Source organism: Lentinula edodes, assembly GCF_021015755.1.
Source record: "Lentinula edodes strain Le(Bin) 0899 ss11 chromosome Unknown C8R40scaffold_16, whole genome shotgun sequence".
NCBI lineage: Eukaryota > Fungi > Basidiomycota > Agaricomycetes > Agaricales > Omphalotaceae > Lentinula > Lentinula edodes.
The window spans coordinates 1-14,349 of NW_025764322.1; the positions used below are offsets into that span (position 1 = coordinate 1).

Consider the following 14,349-nt stretch of genomic DNA (forward strand, 5'->3'; position numbering starts at 1 on the left):
AGGAACCCCTCAAGGGTCACCATCTCGTCGTTCCAACCACTACTAGGTCCTTCCCGTCCTCGGTCGCGGTTCTCGTAGCTCCCTTCGAGCTCCAGCCTGCTCCTAGCACGCTACAACATAAACCCCCACATACCAAAACCTACCCTAAGACCTATTTTGACCCAGGTCTTACAGTTACAAGGCATTGTGAGTTCGAGTGTATTAATTGAATGGTTGATACTTATAAGTCTAATAGGAAGCATCGTCAAGACATTATTCACAATTTGAGTACAAGCAGTAGCGGTGCTAGTAGGATAACAATGGTTCAAAAAATACTTTCATTGTTGGTTGAATCAGGTTCTATCTACATCAGCTTCTGGGTCAGTCCTTTTCAAACCTTGTTCTTTAACTCTTCCACTATAACCTGCTTCATTCATTATCCATTCAGATTGCTGCAACATTTTTAACTGGCTTTGCTGATAGCTCCAAGTTATCTTTCCAAGTTTTCATAGCATCAGCTCTCCCATTTCTCTCAGTGAGCTATAATAATCACTAAATTCATAAGAATTTGCTTATTGTCCAATACAGGGACTATATCCAGTGCTTATCATCCTTTTGGTGGCTTTAGAAAATACGAAGGACAGGTCAAATGAAGCTGACCTGTCCTTGTCTCAGTCCATTCACTTTGCAACACGTGTGCATCTTTCTGCTGCTGCAGAAACTGTTTCTACTACCCCAGAGGCCGAATCTCCTGGGGACAGTGTCGAAAATCCAAGGATATATAATCAACCAAAAGAATATGTTTGAAATAAATAATCCTAGATCCAGTCTTCGCACGAGTGTACAGTATTTATTTGTGATATCCCTTGTTAATCATTGTTCAATATTTTATCATTTCTTGACATTACTTTTGAGTATTCCTTGACATGTACTATATTTAACAGATCACTATCCTCCCAATTACATCCTCTCAGACTCATCTAAGGTCATCCACCACTAAGTCAAGAGGAAAAATGAATCAAGAATAATTTTCAGAATGAAAGTATTGTCAATTTACCTTGACCAATTCATCCATCCCATCTTCCACAGAAACCTGCGGATTATAACCGAGTACCTTCTTTGCCTTACTAATGTTGTGCCATCGGGCAGCGCAGCTGAACGTGATAGTGAAGCGAGTCATTGAGGGTTTTCGTCCTCGGATCCAAGCTTCAAACTCGAAAATCACACCTAGACACATCCCAAGCCATCGAGGTATAACTCGAACTGTTCTCTTCTGACGTTTCCCCGAAAACCATGCATCCAACCGACTCCATATACCATTCGTAAAGTCCCAGAAATACCAAGGTTCGTCATTGGTAATGGAGAAAATCTCACCAGCAACTGGTGCATCGGGAGATATAGGTGTGCTGAGGCGGTCAGCAGCAAGAATGTGCGCATCGGCAACATTTGCTACTGCTGTCCAATCCGTAAGATTTTTGTTGTTTCCTATTTGAATGTTGGTGCGACCGGTCATATAAGTAGCATATAGACCCGCAATAAGTTGTCGATCCCCCGGGCTGTGTAAAGAATGAATGAATAAACAAAATGTAATGGAAGAGTATCAAGAGACTTTCCCGAAAATCCCAGAAGGTCTCAATATTACTGTTGAGAGACCGTCCTTCCCGTTCGCCCCAAGAACAATCTTCTCTGCTTGAACTTTGGTCTCCATGTAGACATCGAGCGGTTTCCGCGCATATGGATGGCTTTCATCGATGTTCTCGAGATCGGAGCCATCGAACACGACACCTGACGAGCTGGTGTATACGAACTTATTGATGCCAAGTCGAGTAGAAGCTGCGATTAATGCCTTGGTGCCATCAACGTTGACTTTCCAGAACTGCTCAGGTGCGGCAGATTTGGCATGCGGAGATGCACAGTGTATGATACAAGTTGCACCACACTTTCCAACTCGCTTTCAGTGGCTCAGAAAAGACAACAGAACTAACGACTCAACACACCTGTTTCAACACAGAAAGCACCGCCGCCTCATCACTGATGTCTCCGTGATAGAAAGGAATGTCATCGTAACGTTGCACAATATCCAAAACAGATACATTGTCGCCACGGTCCTGGAGCTGCTTGGCTATGTGTCGACCGAGAAGACCACTACCGCCAATGACTAGATAAACATCGGGCATTGTGAGTCGAGAGATGGTAAGAATGGTCGGCGTACTTAGTAAAGGACGGGCGTCTACAAACTGGCCCAGATCCGTTTCTTGTTTCTCAATTATGACCTTTTTCTTCATTTTATTGAGTGACACCGACTGTATGGGACTGTGTGAGTTCCATTGACATTATGTGCAGGAGCCCAAAACATTTAACTACATGATGGATCTATAGTGGCTGGGTGGTCAACTGACAACTCGTTATTTAAGCCCCACATGAACAGCGAATGTAAATGCGCAACTACGCGTCGAAGTAATGTAGTGAACCAAGTTTAGCCAGTTCGTGTCGGTAGTTGCACCAGTAAATGCGTTAACGTGAACATTGAAGACACACTCTCAAAAATACCAGGCAGATGAAGTTCTTGCGCTGCAGCGTTTGAGCCTTCGATGGGGTGGGGTACAAAAGACAAGGACAATTTTTCTTGCTGACCGGAGTTGAGGCCGTTGGAGGAGCGAGAGGGATGAGACTAGTGTCAGAGGATTGCGCCAGGGGAGTAATTGGGAGTAATAGGAAAGTTGGGGTTCTTTCCTATAAAATGTAAGTAAGTCTACAAACAACAATGAGTAAGAGACGCACTTTTGACCCATGTATCTTTACAAAGTATACCCAAATCTCACTGCACCCTACAACCCTTCAGCTCTTCATAGCGCAAGGCACCAACAAAGTCTTAAGAACGCGTTGGCGAAAGTGGACGATGTGGGTAGGCACTGGGCAGCAAACTTGCTTTTTTTTGACATGGTGAGGGTATTTGACGGAGAAGCACTGCTAAGGTAAGCCGACAACTTTCAAGTATCTAACATTCTCTAACATTGTAAACCTTTCTCGGGTTTGATTCCCAAACCGTGTATAATTTTTTCTATGCAGTTCATTCTCTGATGAGCTAACGCAAAAATATCATGCCTAAATCCTTCCTTCCAGTGTCCACATCATGCCTCTCTATGCCTCTACCTCATATCTAGGGCTCCCAGCAGGAAGCGTCACCCAAGTCACCGACTTCTCATGCTCATTGAACCACCCAAACTGTAATTCCGCCTTGACAGAATGCCCTGCTGGCCATGCCGACCCACTATAAAAGGCAACCCGTTTATGTGCATGCTCCAATGAGTCGATTACCGGCAACGGAAGGCTTGGATCGGCGGTTTTGATGTCGTTCAAGTATCGTGCGACACCTTGGAATACCTCTTCGGGTACGTGAGGCTCCTCTGAGTGAGCGACGCCCCAAGGAAATCGAATCAGCGCTGGTGCATATGCATTTTCAGCATTGACCTTCGGAGTCGAACAAAACAGATGATCGTTAATACGTCCTGAAACATGGCAGTAGCAGGACCTCACATCGACAGGTGCAGCCATAACAATGAGAAAGCTGAAAACCATAGCTAATACGAGGCCGAGACAAAAACGCATTGAGTTAATGAATCAAACTTGATTCAGAATGGCTCTGGGAATGCACAGAGGATAACAGGATAGGTAGGATAAGCCAAGTGAAAGTGACAGTTGTTTTTGAAGATTGCGAAGGGGAACTGGCCAGCAGATTCCGGGGGAAAGAAAAGGCAAACCCTATGGACCCTCACTTTTATTCTGGGACAAAATAACCGACGAGATTGTATCAAGGGATAACATTTTGATCCAAACTCAAATGTATACGTCTTCCATAAGGCTGTGGTCTCTTGTAATCTATGTTAGGCAGCACTCCCTGCGGATAAGCTCTCCCAGTTTAGCAACCTCGAGTGCTGATTCCACCACCCGAATGAGAATGCGGCATCAACCGCAAGTCCCTCCTGCCAATTATGAACGAACCGGATATTCCCGAGAGTCGAAGTCACTGGTAAGGGAAGACTCGAGTCTTCCAATTTGAGATTGTTCAATTTCCGAATCACGCGCCGCTGTACGTGGTCGGGTACATCTTCCTGCCCTTGAATGCCCCAAGGGAAATGAATAAAGGCAGGTTCGTATTCTTCAATTCGGGCCGGGGCACCTGGGTTTGGAGCGGGGTCGTTCCGAAAGCGTGCATCCAAGTGGGATCCATGGGGCTTGAAAAGGTCGCAAAATCAATACGTTGTAACGCTTATTAAAATAAGAACTACATCAAGCGGTGCAGCAAGTACGGCAACGAGATGCCCCACGGCCAACGTGAAGGACAGAGAACAAAGACGCATTGTTATGGGCGAATAGAGATTCGGAGTCGAAGCACGGTTGGTAAGAAAGTTTAGGGACCGCGGTCAGAACTATTTTGTAGAGACGTAGACTGGAGCAAAGGGAACACTGACCAGCAGCTTCTGAGGAAAAGTTTACTCCTTGTCCTCGCCTTTATAAGTATTTTCCCGTCGCGGAGGAACGCTTGGCAAATTGGTTACTATGTTTCGTTTCGCTGTGCAGCTTAAATAACTCCTCCCCTCTTTTTGGTGATTTTCTTCAGCCCTGAAGCGAAAACCTGCAGGGAACAAGCTGCAAAAGGGAACAAGGTCAAATAAATCTAGGAAGGAAGGAAGGAAGTGTATGGCTGCCCCGTAAGCCTTGGTCCAATGATCTGTGTAAATAATTCTTGGTCTGATGCGAACGGACAGTTGATACGCTGCTGGCTTAGCCTAGCAAGCGAGTGCAGAACTATTTACCGGATGCCTCGTAGACGGTTATGCTCCAATTTTGTGCTCATGCTCACTTAATATACTGTCCAATAATCCTTACGGCGTCGTCGCGTCTTCCCTATTCTTCCTGTTCGCACGTAATCCCACGTTCGATAATATGGTGAGTGATGGAAAAAAAGCCTCTCTCCGATGCGCTTGTTATTATCGCGATCTTTGTCGTTTCTCGTAACGTACTGAACTATCAAACTTTTGTCAAACACCACCTTGGAAAGATTTGTACAAGCGCAACGCTGATTTCAATCGATTTCGAAATCCAGAAAAATGGATTACATATATATTGTGAGCATTGCAGTTACCAGCCCGGTACAGGGAACTCTCTACCCAAGTACCCATTCTGTTGTTCGTAATAAACAAAAGACGAGCGAACAGAGGTCCCTTTTTGAGATGCAATTGTTTGAGATGCAAGAGCGTCGACGCTTATCTTCTTGCCATTCTCACTTGGCCAGTGACGAATGGTCCAATCATGCCAAGGAATTGACTTCGCATCTGTCTTCACTGTAGGCACAAGAGATATTAGAACCGTAAAATAAGTGAGTGGACTGATTACTTACCCTTGTGACTCTGTTCCGGGGGATAGCACTCCGCTTTAAATCCCATCTCCTTGTTCTGGAGCATGTCGGGATAAACAAACATTGTAAATCCGAGAAATGTCAGCACATGATGGTTATGTGTTACACCTCGAACTTCATATTTCTTCGGTCGTAAAGTATGTAAGCAGTTTGGTCAGTAATGAAACAAGAATTTTTACCTTTTGAGGGGTATCAAATTTATGAGCATTGACCTTGAGAACACACTGGTATCATGGTGAGGAATACTGTTACAAGTACGAGGGAATATATCACTTACTAGGCGATCTTGAGAATCTCTGAAGAGCCAATCAAATGACAAATGGTAGAATTAGTAATAAATATGTGTACATAGCTAGACAGAGCCAAACTCACACCAGAGGGACCACGGCTGGCTGGGACCCACAAGTGAATCTCTGTCCCATGTGTTCGAACTCTTTGAAATTATATATCAAGTTTTTTTCCGGATCGTGCGTTGGTGATTTCTAATCGATCGAGGGAGAAGAAGGTAACGGTGTAATTTTGGTTAGACTTGTACACAAGAATAAGGATACCGATATCAAACTTACATTGCCATCTAGAGCGAAATAGCATACTAGTAACGATGGAGGTTCGACTTCGGAATATGGGGCAGGCTCATTGCCAGAGGGTCGTGTGGAAGGTTCACCGCGTTTCAGTCCCAGATGAGCGGTCGAATCTTCAATGATAATGGGCGACGCATGGCAAGAACCTAGCAGGGTCGTAAAAAGAGCGGATACGATGGCGAAAACGAGAATCATCTTCATGGCTTTTGAAAAAACAGACTGAGGGTAATTGGAGCTTGTGAAGGAGATGAAGGGAGATGAGCAGGTCAAAAAAAAAGGTAACAGGCAGTGGAGTCCAGCTCCGGCTCTCAAGTTACGGTGGAGGGGAAGAGCGCCAGGCAAGGAAATGAAGGGAAATTAGCGGGCTCATATGTAGTCGTCGCCATGCCAACTGTTGTCTGTACCTGAAGGCGATGCAATGCTCCCTCCACCTGCTTTGCGTCTTTCGAGGCACTTCGTGCAAGTTACGTCGAAGTATAGTCAAGGAACGTCGAGACCGGATCAGGAATGAAATCAGGAGGGCCACAGAAGAATGTGGAGAAATTAGTACAAAAATTGTTCCTGACAGGAGCCATCGGGACAACAGAGAGGCTCTGAGAGTTTAAGTTCTACTCTACTTGGAGTTAAATAGTTAGCTCTATGTTAATTCAGAAAAAAATGACAAATCTCTTGGGCAACTGGTGCGAGCGGTAGACTTAAGTGAGCAGAGACCGCTTGATAAAAATACAGGGCATGAGAGTCCCAGCATTGAGCAAGTACAGAGAAAAAATCAAAAAAGTAGATGCAGATGAGAATTATACAATGCTCTGAATGCTCAAATAGCGAAGAAAAGTCGTCGTAAAGTAGACCTCAGGTATGAGAAGATACAAATGCGGCGGCGCAGGCATATGAAAGTATGTGGGTGCACTACGTAGTAGGTCGTGGAAGAAAAAAAATAGAGACTAATACTAGTATATGGGATCAACTCGTAGGAGCAATATCATCCAAAATTGTAGGATTAAACCTGTTCACGGTCTCGACAACCTGTGAACCTTTTCGTGCGAAGACGAGCTAGAAAAAATGTTATCATCATCATTTTGTTTAGTCGAATTCGTGGTCGGTAGAACATACCAAATATGGATTGGCCGTTTCCCCTGTCGTATCCCGGAACACCTCCTCCTTCCCGACCTCCGTAACCTCTTCGTCATTATACTTGAACCACACATTAGGTTTCTCCGGTAAATTTCTCGAATAGAAGAAATAATGACCGAAACTTGGACTTGAGCCTCGATGAATGAAAACAGAGGTAAGCTCATACTCGACCTGTTTGCTATCGGCCCAAAGATACTCGAGTTGGGCTTTTAGTTGAGGGATTCTGGTGCGGAGGCGATGGATTTCGTTCTGGAGATATGTTGTCTCAGAGGAGATAGCCGACAGTTGGGGAGCGACTGGGATGGAGATGGAGGAGAGAAGTACGTTCGCGGAGGAGAAGAAGGTCGAGGATGTTTGGAGAGCATCGGAAAAGGAGATGTTCTGTGCATCGAAATAAAAAGGGGTTGAGAAGCTACTTTATCTTGAGGAACGAGCTCGACGTACATTCGACTTCCCCTTTGTCAATAACTTTAACCGTTCCCGGCATGTATTCAACTCGTCCTGGACCTCCTTCGACCTTTTTCTTTTCTCTGGATTCGCAGTGTCCATGAAACGATCCATATACAACGTTTCACCAAACTTGACATAGGCTTGAGATTTCCAGGATTGCAAGAGTTCGCGATTGAATTGTACACGCTGAACGAAGAAAAAAGCACAAAGGGTCAGTGCGTTACTGGCATGATTGTCAAACGCTTTATCCCGAACGCACCTGGAGCTGAACCTGCAATAATGGCGGAAGCTTCACCAAGCCCACCTCCATCGGTACCTTCTGCCCTTCATACTCGATCGTGTCATCGAAATACCTGCCTAACCCATCGTAGATGTCAAAAGTCGAAAATTCTTGAAGGTCTTTCGAAGAGCCATCAGTGGCGGGGGAAACCGCGACGTCGTAAGGAGGAGAAGGACTACGGTCAACCAGGTCAACTTCATCTCCAACATTAACTGGCAAGTGCGAAAACAAGTCCTCTTTCTCGTGTTTTGTTGGTTCACCCTTGAGCGTTTCGATGAAGGTTTGACGGATTTTTCCATAGAAGAGTCTATTCCGAGGTGAAGACGTGACAGTCAATCGGCAAAGAAACGATTGTAAAAAGTACGAGACATACCGCTTAACAACACTCGTTTTTCCAGGATCATCCAGGGCTTCCTCATCCACTTCACCACCTTCGCCATGGAACTTGAGCAAAGCAGTCTCGATCTGGAACATGCAGTTATCCATGCATTCTGCGACATCGTGTTGTTTTCCTGAAAAAAAAAATTAACGACCACAGATAGAAAGAATGATGCGACAATGGCCAGAACAACTCACCAAACATCATGACAGAGTCATTGTGCACTGGCGGTGCTGGTCTTCTTGGAGGAAGTGGCGGTGGGTTTTGCGGTGGTTTGGGTAATCCTCGTGGTTCCCGAACGGGGGACGCGTCACACATTACCACATCTTCCGAATTACTTGCCGCCGCTTGTCTTAGCTCGGAGACAGATACCAAAGGTGGCGGTCCTTCAGACACTCCTGAGCTCTCTCTTGAAACTGATCCGAAGGAAGCTACAGACGAAGGTGGCGGCGAAGCCGACGACGAGGCGCGTATCGAGCGATCATCTATTAGCTCTGTGTCCTCTCTTGAAAGTCCTGCACCACCGGCACCTCGCAGACGTTTACCCAATACAGAGGAAGGCGATCGAGTGGGGCTTGGTGGGGAATGAGACTGATCAGGAGGGGTATAAAGTGAGGTTGAAGAGGAAGATACTGATATTGGAGAAGTTGTTCGATGTGGACGTTCGGTCGCGGAAGAAGATGAGTTAGAAGTTGAATGATACGTGGGAAGAGGATGTGTCGGACGAGGAGGTAAATCATCGACTAACGTTACATCTGTATCCTGAGAAGAATCCGTTCCAGCTTTATGAGACTGCGAGTCGGCTTTATTCGATTCATCCTCTACTTCCTCTTCCTCATCTTTTGATGTGACTAATGCTAGCTTCGCTAGATCGATCGATGGAGTGACAGAAGGATTGTCGGCGTACTCCAGTTTGTGGAAAAGGTCTGCGAGGTGGGAGACGACTGTGTAACGGATACGATGTCAGTATGTCACACCGTAGGGAGGTCCCACCCACATTGCTTTGACCTAACAATCTCTCTCCTCGTAACCAGCCTTCCTCCGACCCGATGCTTCTTCAGATCGTCATCCGTAACTTCTTCGAGTAATTTGACTTTCAAAGATGCCTTCATCGGATTAGAGGCATCATGATGGTCTAAAGGCGTTTCGAAAGATGTGGAAATAGCCTTCTCCTTCTCTTCACTACCGGTATCATTGCCAGCGGTACTCATCCCAGTCATACTTCCCATAGCAATGATTGAAGAGCGGAGTTCTTTGATAGTGTAAAAGTACTTTCAAGTCGTCAGTCAAGCAAGTACGAAAAAAGAAACAGGTCATCTTACCTGTAGCAACGAATTGAGATAACATGTATTTCCAAGTTGATTGAGACCTCGAGGCCAGTCAGCGCGTGTTGGGGCAAGTAGTTCGCCAGCTGTGTGGAGGTGTTAAACATCTTCGTTACATAGTCTTTATCAAGAACAAGATAAAGGGAACAGCAGGAATAGAGGAATAGCAACAACGAAGACAGCCACGTCAAGAGTAGTCCCAAAAACGACAGCAAGAGGCAGTGGAAGACTACTGGATGTACTGAAAACAACTCACGATCCCTCATCGTCCTTGCAAACTCTCTCAGTCTCTGGCTATCCCTAGCTTCCGATATCATCTTGAGGGCTAGCTGCATTTTCTGCAGTTGCGCGGGCGAGTCTTCAATCTAAGTATATGTGGACATTAAAAAAGACAGAAGGTCAGAGAGTCAAATGTTGTACGTACCCGCATCTGATAGATAGTAATTAGCATCGCATCATCTATATCTGCGGGTACTTCCAGAGCTGTGTAGGCACCCTCAATGGTCAATACTAGTCCATCACTACTATATCCTCCGCTCTTGTTAATGCCTTCTCCGTACCCAACACCGTCTGCACCAAAAATACCGTGCCGAATTACGGAGACAACAAGTTATGAGAATCAGACTGAATAATCGACCACGACAACACTTACCAGATCCCCTTTGAACCTTATGCCACATATCCATCAGTTCAATACTTCCCCGACTCTCTGCTACGATCCTTAGAGCATCTGTGTAGTTATTGCGCCCCTTCGCACTATTTTTCCCCTCATACAGGTCCATTTCAATATCACCACCTGAAGCAGAGTTGGAGTCTCGTTTGAAACACTCCCTCCATGCATTGACAATGAATTCGTCAGGAATAAGAGTCACCAACTCTTCGCTGGTGTAATAATCATCCGTCTCCCAGATAAGTCTATCGCGTTCATCTTCGGGATTGTCGACGTCTAAAACACGTTATTGAAGAAGAGGAAAGCATCAATACAATATTCATCCGTGAGAGACGGAAATGAAACAGCTCACCCCATCCATATATACTGCCGCGATTGTGACCATATGCATCCCCACAATAAGCTTGATTCTTGACCAGATCCCCATCCCACTCCATGTTCAACCAGCCACACCTGCCCTCTCTCAACGCAGAAGTGTAAGTGAATCCCAACGCCTCAATAGCATTGGCAAGAGAAACCTCTGACCACCGTCCACGAGTATCTTCATGGATGTATAGGTTGGTGATAAGTTCTAAATTGATCGAAGAGGTGGAAGAAGATGAAGGTGATGTTATCAAAGCACGGTTTATCGTCGACGTTGTGTTACCATTATTGTCTTCATTCGTAGTGTTCATGAAAACAGATCCATATTCCGGTATGCTCGACAACTGCACCAACGCGTTCATAATGACCTGTAGTGCACCGAAATACGTCGGTGTATGGGCAGGATCACAGCGAATTTGCGCAAGATACGCGAAGCACAAGAGATCGGTGCTCCAAGCTGTCGGGGTGAGACCTAGGATGCTGAATTTATCTGCGACCTCTCTGGATCGAAGCTCGTTGATAACTGTGGCGGGAAGATCTAAGCGGGGAACTAGAATTAACATAATATATTCAGTTCATGTCGATAGCGGATGTCAGATGAAGGGTTATTATCCACTCACTTTGTTCAACATGAGCACCAACAGCTCTCTGGTACATCTCTCTGACATTCGCCCCGCCAGGGTTGAGCTTAACCCACAAATCATGCTCTTTATAACTTGAGGCCAATGCACGCCCTAGAATGGGGAGTACAATCAGAATCAGACCAAACAAGGCACAGCAAAAAATGAAAGCAAAATACGATCAAGTGGCTAAGAGGACCGAAACAAGACATATAAACTCACCAACCCCATCCCTCTCCTTCCACTCCGCGATCCACGAGCTAATCTCTACCCAAGCGCGTATTAACCTCCGCCGGTTTAACCTCCCTTCACTCGTCGTAGGGGTAATGACCGGACCCCGGAGAAAAATATCGATTATCTGCGGATTTGCGGGATTCTTGTGTGTCTCGGGATGGAAGGAGAGGCTTTGGAGGATTGATTGACTATGGAAATAGGGTCGATAAAGAATTAGAAAGATAAACGAAGAGCAGGGTCAAACAAAAAAGGAAATAGAAACAACGAGGGAAAGGCGTGAAGAAGAGAAATACTCACATCCATTCTCCCCAACCTAGCCTTCTCGAGAACCCCTTTCCGTTCACTTTAATGTTCCGGTTCTCGCCCTTCCAGAGGTGATTTTGGATTATGCTGTAGTTTGACGAGGGATGGCATGAGTATGTGAACGAACAAATAAATGAGATGAACGAGGGCGCGCGGAGTGAAATAAACTTGAGAAGTAAAAGAGCTCGGATAACACTAAATGCGCCGCGCCGCAAAGAACGCCGACACGAAAACTCACATCAACAACGTCTCCAACCCGCCCAGAAGGGTCTGTTCTTTGCTCATACTGGGGTTCGGGTTCTCTAGTCTGTCGTTGACATATGCGTTCCATGTCTGGAGAGGAATGACGCCTGGTATTACGTTTGGAATTTGGTCTGTGTTCGGATTAGGAAAATATTCGTTAGCTGGAGGAGATGGAATATCCTTACCAGTTCCAGATTTTGTTGAGGACAAATGAGAAGGAGACGACACGACGAGGAAGAAGGAGCATTGACAGCATACGTATGAATCTAATAATAGTGGCTGATCAAGCGTAGGTTTTGCTGTAGACTTGGAACCTGTGGGGTTATCCACATCCATCGAGCCATCTCCTCCAATTGATTCGCCAACAGGAAAATCATCCTTCCAATGCCTCACCGGTGGATCCAAGGTCCTCCCATCGATGGATTTAGGGTATTTATGAAAGTGATGTGTCAAGTCATGAGGTTGTCGGTCTCTATGACCTTCTCCGGACCCCGTTGTATAAGCTAAACAATTGATACCCATACCGTTACCCTGCATCCTGCATTCTTCCCTGGGTAACGTGTATACGGAGGCTCGGATTTGAGGGATGAAAAGCGGAAGAGGGTCCCCACCAAATATCGATGTTGAGGAGGAGGTATCACGCCAGCTCAATATCATCCATGCATTCTCTTTTGGTGAGAAATACGCGTCTGGGTGAGGCTTTCCTGCTAGATTGACTTCAAGCGCAGAAGGAGGAACGTGAGGAGGACGCGGTCGAGGTGACTTTGGACGATGCGGGGTGTGGGACGAAGGATCAAGTGATGAGTTGGATGCGGTTCGGACAAGTGATGGCGAAATTTGAGGAGCAGGAGGATCGACATTGCCTTCCTTATGCTCAATTGGCACAATATCCGGAGGAGTAATCTCCACCTTGTACAAGCCTTTGCTTCCAACACGTTTCCCGAGTAACCTTTGGATCCCGGCCTCTACACTCTCTGCCATCAACACCGGAAGTGCACCCTTTCCTGGATAGCCCCTGCTGGAGATATATTCGCGATTCCACCAATGCAGTTCATCGTTATCATGGCGAGAGCTAATCGGAATTTGGGGCGCTATCGAGGTGGTTATAGTGTTCGTGGCGTAATCAGTGATACCCCATGCAGCAGCGTCACTCGACCCTTCGTTATCCCATCCTGAACCTGCGGGCTCATCCCCCCATCCGTAAGCAGTGGCACCAGATTGGTTTCCCCACTGATTCCCTAGTTTGCCCTTATTGGACCAAGGGTTCGAGGTTAAATCAGGGTTAGCATCATCGGAAAGAACATCGGAGATGGCGTGTACGAAGCGTGGTGTCGGCTCATCATCCTCAGGTATGAGCTCTGGCGGACGATAGTCTTCAGATATTGGTGTATTAGTAAACGTCGTTGAAGATGATCCAACGCCTGGGGGTCTCACTTCCACCTGCCCTGGTTTTGACGATTTCTGCGACTGTTCCGGTACCTCTAATAATTCGTGTAATGTTTTATTGCGCGGAGGAAAAGTAGCGTCCTGCTTCTTGGGATCAGCGTAAAACGAAGACGGGGGAACTGTAGTCGGTTTTGGAGGAATAGGAGCTAATGTAGGTGTACCTGGTCGCAGGGGTAGCGTCGAGGCTAGTGTCTGTATACCTGGTCTTTCTGCCGGAGCAGATGTCGGTGTACTAGGCCTCTGCGTCGTTTGACCAGGTGAGCTCGACCGAACACCAGGAACAGGTAACGGCCGACGCGGTTTGTTCGCTTCCATCCTTCTCGGTGCAAGCTATTCCAATTTATGTTCTAAATAAATCCACTAGTCAATTCACCTGTCATGATATGGTATGAAATTTACACACCAAAGGCCAAATTACCGATTATCCTTCGAAACCGTTTTCCTAGCTTCTGTGCACACCGTATATGTTCCAAGCTCTAATCTTTGTAATCCTTCTGTAGTTCAGGAGAGCTTGTATTCGCGATAATCTTTTGATTTCGTTCCGCGGTCTCTGCCAAACCCGAATAAGATGATCAGATGAGGGTCGAAATACAAGATACGTCGAGTGAGATTATGTATGTTCCAAGAAAAACCCAGCACTAAGTTCAAGGGAACGGTATCAAGCAGCAATGCCACTGAAGCTGGCTTTTTCTCATCGACGTTGAGCAGCGCGTTTCGCAGCCTCGTCAGCGCTGCCTTGCGGCTGACATAATTCCGCGGAAGCTAAATTTGGTAGACATTTCTCACCGTCTTAGATCTGAACAAAACACGAAATTCAACCGCCAACAGCCAACGATTGATATCGCCACGGCTTCCTCGACATGCTTTCGCCCTGCCCCCGATTCTCTGTCAATCGAATCCTAGATTTCTCACTCTACGGATCAGAA

The 14,349-nt window shown here is 46.1% G+C and overlaps 5 protein-coding genes across 5 annotated transcripts; all 5 read right to left on the minus strand.

Moving 5' to 3' along the window:
- Positions 1–1,027: 1,027 nt before the first annotated feature.
- Positions 1,028–2,156, minus strand: C8R40DRAFT_1160514 (uncharacterized protein; the record flags this gene model as incomplete). The annotated part of the gene is made up of 3 exons (XM_046230023.1): positions 1,028–1,464; positions 1,633–1,918; positions 1,977–2,156. 3 exons carry the CDS (start codon positions 2,154–2,156, stop codon positions 1,028–1,030), a joined length of 903 nt encoding a protein of 300 aa, XP_046086644.1.
- Positions 2,157–3,120: 964 nt separating this feature from the next.
- Positions 3,121–3,588, minus strand: C8R40DRAFT_1069174 (uncharacterized protein; the record flags this gene model as incomplete). Its single annotated transcript, XM_046226085.1, has 1 exon — positions 3,121–3,588. One exon carries the CDS (start codon positions 3,586–3,588, stop codon positions 3,121–3,123), a length of 468 nt encoding a protein of 155 aa, XP_046086645.1.
- A 275-nt stretch (positions 3,589–3,863) lies between these two features.
- On the minus strand, positions 3,864–4,340 carry C8R40DRAFT_1170141 (uncharacterized protein; the record flags this gene model as incomplete). Its single annotated transcript, XM_046231484.1, has 2 exons — positions 3,864–4,214; positions 4,269–4,340. 2 exons carry the CDS (start codon positions 4,338–4,340, stop codon positions 3,864–3,866), a joined length of 423 nt encoding a protein of 140 aa, XP_046086646.1.
- A 402-nt stretch (positions 4,341–4,742) lies between these two features.
- C8R40DRAFT_176035 (uncharacterized protein) lies at positions 4,743–6,286 on the minus strand. The gene is made up of 6 exons (XM_046234255.1): positions 5,965–6,286; positions 5,771–5,880; positions 5,676–5,694; positions 5,578–5,622; positions 5,381–5,522; positions 4,743–5,324 (listed from the first exon to the last, which is right to left on the minus strand). Exons 1-6 carry the CDS (start codon positions 6,178–6,180, stop codon positions 5,122–5,124), a joined length of 735 nt encoding a protein of 244 aa, XP_046086647.1. The 5' UTR covers positions 6,181–6,286; the 3' UTR covers positions 4,743–5,121.
- Positions 6,287–6,614: 328 nt separating this feature from the next.
- On the minus strand, positions 6,615–14,133 carry C8R40DRAFT_1102272 (uncharacterized protein). The gene is made up of 18 exons (XM_046227988.1): positions 13,827–14,133; positions 12,163–13,770; positions 11,973–12,108; positions 11,729–11,821; positions 11,420–11,619; positions 11,198–11,311; positions 10,567–11,127; positions 10,197–10,490; positions 9,969–10,114; positions 9,801–9,909; positions 9,542–9,630; positions 9,217–9,490; positions 8,417–9,163; positions 8,214–8,352; positions 7,820–8,147; positions 7,555–7,746; positions 7,090–7,491; positions 6,615–7,029 (listed from the first exon to the last, which is right to left on the minus strand). The coding sequence occupies exons 2-18, from the start codon at positions 13,736–13,738 to the stop codon at positions 6,940–6,942; spliced, it is 5,490 nt and encodes a 1,829-aa protein (XP_046086648.1). The 5' UTR covers positions 13,739–13,770; positions 13,827–14,133; the 3' UTR covers positions 6,615–6,939.
- Between the last annotated feature and the right edge of the window lie 216 nt (positions 14,134–14,349).

Excerpts from the sequence above, each read along its gene's own strand:
- C8R40DRAFT_176035 (XM_046234255.1), bottom strand. The coding sequence starts at position 6,180 with ATGAAGATGATTCTCGTTTTCGCCATCGTATCCGCTCTTTTTACGACC. Across the intron at positions 5,881-5,964 it reads ATTTCGCTCTAGATGGCAAT|AAATCACCAACGCACGATCC; the intron begins GTAAGTTTGATA and ends TCGATCGATTAG. Across the intron at positions 5,523-5,577 it reads AATTTGATACCCCTCAAAAG|AAATATGAAGTTCGAGGTGT; the intron begins GTAAAAATTCTT and ends TTACGACCGAAG.
- C8R40DRAFT_1102272 (XM_046227988.1), bottom strand. The coding sequence starts at position 13,738 with ATGGAAGCGAACAAACCGCGTCGGCCGTTACCTGTTCCTGGTGTTCGG. Across the intron at positions 11,620-11,728 it reads CTAGGTTGGGGAGAATGGAT|TCAATCAATCCTCCAAAGCC; the intron begins GTGAGTATTTCT and ends CTATTTCCATAG. Across the intron at positions 10,115-10,196 it reads TAAGGTTCAAAGGGGATCTG|ACGGTGTTGGGTACGGAGAA; the intron begins GTAAGTGTTGTC and ends TTTTTGGTGCAG.